General features: G+C 50.1%; 1 protein-coding gene across 5 annotated transcripts in view; it reads right to left on the minus strand.

The window, feature by feature from the left end:
* Window positions 1-1,760: 1,760 nt before the first annotated feature.
* nlgn3a (neuroligin 3a) overlaps window positions 1,761-7,978 on the minus strand; it is a gene marked incomplete at its 3' end in the record, with an annotated part of 110,063 nt that continues 103,845 nt past the window's right edge. For all 5 annotated transcript variants that reach the window (XM_080008045.1, XM_080008046.1, XM_080008044.1 and 2 more), the window contains one exon: window positions 1,761-2,616. In XM_080008045.1, coding sequence (XP_079864171.1) covers window positions 1,761-2,616 — 856 coding nt within the window. The remainder of the gene's footprint in view (window positions 2,617-7,978) is intronic.

Genomic DNA, 7,978 nt, shown 5'->3' on the forward strand with positions numbered 1-7,978 from the left:
CATGACCATATTTATATATATATATATATATATATATTCAAAGAATGTGTGTGCACTGACGTAGGTTTATTCAGTGCAAACAGGCCACTGTCTGCTCTTGAAGAGGAACGCTTACAAAGTCAATGGAATCATGTCAGTTAGTTCAGTTGAATCTTTAGCTATTTTTTTTTTCTCTTACACATAAAATAATAGATTTATTTCGTAATCCTTAAGCAAAATTAGACATATATATAACATTTTTTTTTTTCCTCGAAAAATAATAAAAGTGCTATTCCGCAAAAAGACAGACACCCAGAGACGCAGCAGAAACACGAGTGGTGGTGAAACCCAAACCCAGCGACATGAGAAAGTACCCGGTCCCCCGCCCCCACCCCGCCGTTATACAACCCACAAAACAAAGAAAAGAACAACCAAAAGAAAACAAAAAACGGTGCACGCACACACTCTCACGCACGCGCGTACACACACACACACACACACACACACACACACACACACACACACACACACACACACACACACACACACACACACACACACACACACACAGACGTACTCTGAGAGCATACCGCTTCCCCTTGCAACTTCAGACAATATGTCTCTTCCGTTATCTCCGTCTCTTAGCCGCACTCGCATTCAAGAAACCCGGAACCCATTCCCACGTGCACACACACAACACACGGGTGCTCTAAGCGGCGTATGCACGTGCACACTTTGTGTGGCGATAATATCGGATAGCTTAACAGATAAATTGGCTGTAAAAGATGCACTTTTTTTTCTTAACAAAACAATCACAGTAACATAGTTTTTATCTGGGCCGCTTCATCTTGCGGCGAGAGGCCGCCCCCGCAACGCATCGTCTCTATAAGAGCAAAAAAAACAAAAAAAACATCAAAATAAAAGAAAAAATAAAAGACATCACACCGTTTATTTGGCGGTCGTGTGGGTATGCAACTGAAAAGAAATTAGTTGCCCCAAAAACAGGATTTTGAAATCTCTACACCTGCGTGTCCGCGAGGCGGCGGCCGTCCTGGATTCCCGGCGGTCGCGTTCTGCGCTCAGGGTTCGGTCTCCGGAGGGGAAAAGAAGTCATGACGCCAAAAAAACAAGGAGCTTCCGTAAGGCATCGACACACAAAAAAACAACAACAACAAAAAAAAAAAAACAACCAAAAAAAACAAAGAAAGCAATAAAAAAAACAAAAAACATTGTGAGAGTACTGACGTCGAGGCCATTGTTCTGGAGGCGTCTCCCGCAGGAGGAGAGGATGGGAAATAAAAAGCACTTTGTTTTTTGTTGTGAATTCAAGAAACAAACAAAAAAATAAAATAAAAAATAAAATAAAAAATACAAAATCAAATAAAGCATAAGAAAAAGAACTGTTGATATCTTTTCAGTCTGCTTTTTAAAAAGGCTTTTTCTTTTAAAGGATTATTTATAAAAACAAAACAAAACAAAACAAAAAAAACACTGCAGAAAGACCCCGCCCCCTCCCCAGCAGTTTGATTTTGGCAGCTCTGCACAACTTGACATCCTCGGAGAGCGCTGAGCGGCTCTCCTCGTAGTAAAAGTCTAGTTAAATCTCCTCACGTTTTAATCCCACTCCTGCCCTTCCATCCCCCACCGTCCCCCCAACCCGCCCACCTCTGATATTTATAAAACACAATTCACTCCTCCTTCATTATTTTTGTCATCCTCCTGCTCTTTCTCCTCCGCCTCCTCGCCCCCCTCCCTCCACCCCCACCCCCCGCTCCTTAAAGCTATACGCGGGTGGTGGAGTGGGAGTGGGGCAAGCCGGTGGAGTTAAAGCCGGCCGTGAAAGTGTTGTAGGGGTGCAGGTTGGGCATGCCTACAAGGGAGTTGGGGATCATGGTGATGGTGTTGGGCGTCATGAGGGGGATGTCGTCCGGCGAGCGCCGCAGGGTGAGCGTGTAGTCGGGCAGCGAGGCCAGGCGCAGCGCCCCCTCGCTGCTGTTCCCCGCCTCGCACTCGTGGTGGCTCTGGTTCATCTGCAGGGACATGATCTCCTCCTCGGGCGCGTGGAGGCCGATGTCGTTGGCGGCCGTCTGCCGCTGCGGGCTGGGCTGCCCGTGGCCGGAGTCCTGCCGCCGCTTGTCCTTGCGGTAGTAGAGCGCGGCGAAGGCCAGCACGTTGAGGAAGAGCAGGGAGGCGCCCACGGCGATGGTGACGCTCAGCTCGGTGGAGTAGTCCCTCGGGTTCTCCACCACCAGGGGCCCCGTCTCCTCTTCCTCGCTCCACGAGTCCTTGTCCTCGTTGTAGGCCGGCGACATGGGCGGCCGCTTGGTGTTGAAGGGCCAGGAGGTCTTGTCGTTGGGCCTCTTGGTGGACAGCGTGTTCTGGGTGGTCTCGGGCGGCGGCACTTTGGTGGTGGTGGAGGTGTAGTGGAACATGTCGTGCAGGTTGTACAGGTGGGGCACCAGGTGCTTCCAGAAGGCCACCTTGGTGGCGCGGTAGTGGTCGCGGACGCGCGGCTTCAGGCCAATGTGCAAGTAGAGCTGGTCCTGGGGGTTGTACTTGGACCACGCCACCTCCTCAAAGCGGTTGGCCTTGGTGTGGATGAACTTGGTGTCCTGAGGAACCGGCTTGTTGGGGTCTCTAAACACGGGCGACAACGAGAGAGAATTGAAAAAACACATCAACGGTACGCTAATCGATTTGTCATTTAGCGGAGGATTGGACGGAGCCAAGAAGAATAGATACTTTTAAGTTACATGAAGGTGTTGAGCTGCAGGATTAAGGCGGTAGACATTATTATGGGTTTTATCGACCTCAGCTGGCGTGAAGACCAGCTGACAGACATTGACACTCAGCGACAACCTACAAAAAATAGATGTGTGTGTGTGGTATAGCTTGCATTCCATTTTCGATAAATGCCTCATTTGAAATATCTCTCCTGCTTCACTCCAGTCATGTAGAAATGCATTTGTACCAGAATGGAATACGACTGCCTCAGCGGGCTTAACACGGGTGTGTCTATTCTCACCCGGTCTTCCCAGATGTTATTGTTGATTCAGGTCTGGTGCAACCCTCCCGCATAACCGAGGCAGTCTTTTAGAGTAAATACGTATGAATAAGTAAGCAGGCTTCAGGGCTCACGTCAGGAGGCATCTTGTTGTTGATAATCCAACACTGGTGGAGCCCCGCTGCTAATTGCTCAGGGAAGGCAGCACAGTTTGCATTAGCTTCCAGTGTGCTGATATAAAGTGGACCATATTAATCAAGACACTTAGAAGAAGCTGCAAAGCAGTGCATGTGTTTTTGTGCGGGTGTAGTGTGTGTGCGTGTGCGTGGGCGCGGGTGTGTGTGTGTGTGTGTGTGTGTGTGTGTGTTTGTGTGTGGACGTACAGTATGTGTGTAAATGTGTGTGTCCATGTCTGCAAGAGGTCAATTAGCCAGCAAAGCAAGTAAGAGTAAGAACATAGAAAGAGAAATAGGCGAAGAAACACATAGGGATTAGGCTGTTCTATGTGTGTGTGTGTGTGTGTGTGTGTGTGTGTGTGTGTGTGTGTGTGTGTGTGTGTGTGTGTGTGTGTGTGTGTGTGTGCGTGTGTGTGTGTAATAATGTATCTGCGGATCTGGACGCAGTACCGGCTTTCACCTACAGAGTTCAGTGTTTCACTTTTCAGTTTTTTTTCGCATCAACTCATCCTGGATGACCAACCATTTCAATTACAGTGAAGCTATTGATTTATCGAGGGAATTAACATATACCAATCTCCTACAATCACACTTCCCCCTGATGCCTTGCTTCCGTGCAATGCCATGCGGGGGCTTGCCCGGGAGTTCTGTCGCACGTGCAATTACTTTAGGCGGCGTTCAAGTGTCGCGGCTTAGAAGAGCTCAAAGAGCGGTGCTGGCGTTGAAAGCATAATAACCCATGTTGGAGTTTTCCTGAAGAATCCCGGGTACCGCCAGACATTTCTGTAAATGTCATGAAATATCCCTTTGCGGCTCTGAGTGTGATGCCAGCAGCAGGCAAAGTTCAAATTTCGTTTGGGATTTGGGGACGTGGCAGCTCCACTTCTATATATATTTTATTTTTTTTATTTTTCAGGGAGTGGCGGAAAAGCTCCCAAACACAGGCCAACAGAATTAAAAGCCAGGCCAGGAGAAATCTACCTCCATCCTCCCTGTGCTCGGCTCCCGTGCTGTCAATTTTTCTTTTTCAGGTCAGTGCTTCTGGGAGAGGTGAGGGGGGAAAAGAGGGATGAAAGGAGTGGGAGAATAAAAGAGAGTGTCAAAAACAGAGAGAGAGAGAGGTTGGGGGAGGGGGGCAACCGAGATGGCTGGATCCGAATCCCTGGACACGGTGCCGGTGTCAGCGGTGCGGCCCGTAAATAACCTGTTTTATTAGGCCCGTAATGATCCCCGATGAATATTGACAGCCAGACTATGATGACTTTGTAGCTGAATATCAGTAATTAAGTTTGGGTGGAGCGGGCGGGTGGAGGTAAGGTCATATTGATCTCCCAGCGCACAACACGCCAGGGAACAGGATGTCAATGGAGCCGCCAGAGACGTGGTTGACTGCGGTGCTAACATGGACACACACGCACGCACGCACGCACGCACACACACACAGAAATGACAAACAATCATTCGAGCCGGACCAATGTCACTTCACGGGACTTCCTGGCGGAGAAAAAAATATCTCAAAGGTATTTTTTGGCGGTTGCCGCAAAACAACGGCGAACGCGTTCGGGGCATGTAAGGGAAAGCGGGGGAGCACCGGTGCAGAGGGGTTTGATACGCTCTTCGCCGGCTCGCGGGCTGGTTCACTGCGAGTGAAGATGAATAATTTAGGGAACACAAAGAAATCAATGTGGCATCTTTAGTTAATTTGATTTGCCGCATTAGAGAACAACTGGCTGCCTTATCTAATTACACACACATACGCTTGGGTAATTGTTACAATGTCAATAGTAAACAGGCTGCGTTTCTTTGAACATTTCTACCACCCCCGCCTAAAGTTTGCTTTTGGCTGCAGGGGCTGCTCCGATTTCTGTGTGGGGTGGGATGGAGGGTTAGGAAGCTCCGCTCTGTAAGCGTGGTATGCAACGTCCGTGTGATGGAATACTGTACATGTATAGTCCGGTCTAATCTACAGTGTTCTCCAGAATGCCGTACATTTTCAACCCGTGCCCAGTAAAAACGGCTCCGAATCAAAGCGTGAAGATCACGGTTTGTGTGGACGTGCCTTTTGGGTGGAGGGTAAGCCGGTGCACAGTAGATCAGTAGGTTGGTTAATACCATCGCTTCACAGCCGAGCCGGGTTTAAGAGCTAATTGTGGAGCCCGACCGTTAACCTCTGGTACACGTGGCGGTTTTTCTCCTGGCGCTCCGTTTTCTTTTCTCCTCCAACAGCAGAAACACGTGCACGTGGCAGTGCACACTCCCCCGCCCTTGACCGAGGCACCGGCGCTACGGACCGGAGTCGGTCCCTGAGCGTCTGGCTACGGCTGCCCATTGCTCCTTACAGTTAGGATGGGTTAAACGCAGAGGACGAAATTCCGGGCGCGCGCAGACGAAACGCCGCTCCCGTTTCTCCTTCCAAAGGAGAAAGGATCCCATAATTCACCGTGACAAGAAACATGGCGGGCGACGCAGCTTGTACCACGCGCAAAACCTGAGAGAAATCCTAAGTCCACAACAATAAGCTCCTTAATAATTTGGACGGTGACTGTCTGATGTTTTGGCGACTCTTAGGACCCGATGTGGAACGATGCAATGGCCGATGGCCAAGCCGAGGGAGAGCGGAGACGCGTTAGGAGAAGGACTGGAAGGGGAGAGCGATGATCTGATATCAGTCGTCCGCTGATGTTGGGGGTTTCAGAGAGCCACCGCCCGGAGAGGGATTCTCATTAAAGATAAAACACTTTTTCTTTTTCTTTTTTTTCGGTAGTAACGAATCTCGACGTGACAAATGAAAAGGAGGGAGGCGCGTGCGAAAATGGCCACGGGTTCCTGTACCTGTCACTTCATGCGCCTGAAAGTCAAAATCTCCCAGCGTGCAAGCCCGCTATTTTGGAGTGACCACCGTGTATTTTTAACATCCAAAGCAATTTAGAGTCTGGAGCCAAAATAACACCTCACAGTGTGTCGGTGTCCAAATACTGGTGGAGCTCGCTGTGCGGGTGTTGTTCTGCGGCTCGTGTTCGCGGAGTGAATTTTGTAGCGACGCTCTGGCATGATGTGGTGTTTGTTATCCTGTTGCTCCCTCCCCACTCTACATTAGATGATAGCCCAGTTCCTGTCAGACCTCCCACTTAATTCGGACGGTCATTGGAACGGTGGCCGGGCTCCCGGGTGGAGAGGGATTATTACACCCATAAAAGCAGACGTTTTAACGGCCTTTCAGATTCCCTGTGATGTGTTCATACGGCCGGGCGGTGCCATAAACCGCTCCTTCATCTCGCCCGCGCGCGGGGGGGGGGGGGGGGGGTCGTGACCCGCTGACCCCCGCCGACCTTGGTCAGCCGGGCGTGCTTAAGTGGCGCCGAGCCTGTGTGCGTTGAGAGCGCGTCCGCGATCGACCGTTTGTCCGCGGCCCGTGGCGCGCGCGCCGCCTCGGCCGCGCGCCCTCTTGGCAGCGTTTCCGTGTTTGTCTTGAGTGGACGTGCGTATTTGTGCATAATGTCTGCGAGCCGCCCGAGCGGGGTGACCTCTGGGAGCGTCGCCGCCGGCGAAGCGTTCCTCGGAATACCAAGCGCGTCGCCGGCGTGCCGCCATCGCGGGACTCACCTGGCTGTCGCCAGCCAGGGGGCCCCTCCGCGGTGGCACGCGGCGAGATCCGGTGCCGGCGGAGCTCGCAGCTCCACTCTCAGCTCCACTCGCAGCTCCGGGCGTGCAACAGGACGAGGGCTTCCTCTCATTATCTATTCCTAACCCTCTCTGCGCGCTCTGATGTTAAAAGTAGATAGGGGGAAGGAATGAATATCATTTTCTTTCTTTTTTTTTCTCCCCCCCCCCCCTCCGTATTCTCTCTACCTCCTTCCCCCTTTTTCATCCCGATGTAATTTGAAGCGCTTGAATGATCATAGACCTAGCCATCACCAAATCTGAGAAGACACGTTTAGGTGCCCCGGGGCGGAAGACAAGAATCTATTTTCTCTACACTCAAGGTCTCTGAATTCCTGCGCTTAGAATAGCTCCACACTATGAAACAAGGAACATGCATTTATTTCAGTGGCACTGATGCTCACTTAGCCAAGCTGCTAAAATATGCAAGGTTAGGGCCTGGGTGTTTTTTTTTGTTTTTTGTTTTTTTTTTCACCACGATTTCGGTCGGCATTGTTGTGTCGGCGTAGCAGATTCATCCCCTGCAGTTGTTTGTGTACTTACCAGGTAACACAAAGTCGCACTTAATTGTCATTTCCACCCGCAACGGAATGAGCCCGATGCATTTGCATGCATTCCCACAACATTTTCTTGTACTAAATAATAAATACAAAAACAATAATTCTGTTTGTAGCCCTTGTCTTGGCACAGCACAGGGGGGGCAAACCTCACTGTTCTGCAGGCAAATAGAGCTCGGCAATGAGTTTTCAGAAGTGAAAATCCCCATTCATGTTCCGGAGCGAGCGATTGGATTATTGGCCGTAATGTCGTAACCGTCCGAGGCAGACTGACCGCCAGCGATGATATCTGCTCCAGCAGAAGCCGCCAGTGTGTATGATATCATCCTTGTTTTGGGAAAACAAAAACAAAGAAACAACAAAAAAAAATTTTTATTCACGATGTCATGGAAACGCACTACACTACCCACAATCCTAAAGTGTAACGGCGACACCTCTGATTGGTGGAGCTCGCTGTTGCCGTTGAAATGTTTACACCTTCACGCCGCCGTGAGTAGTAGGAGAGTGAGATGGTCAACGCTATTATCAACAATATAAACACAATAATCATGTCGAAGGTCAAATTCAAGAAGAAGCGCGTCAAACTATCGTTGGGTTGAGAG

The sequence above is a fragment of the Zeus faber genome, assembly GCF_960531495.2.
Source record: "Zeus faber genome assembly, chromosome: 10".
NCBI classification, from domain to species: Eukaryota; Metazoa; Chordata; class Actinopteri; order Zeiformes; family Zeidae; genus Zeus; species Zeus faber.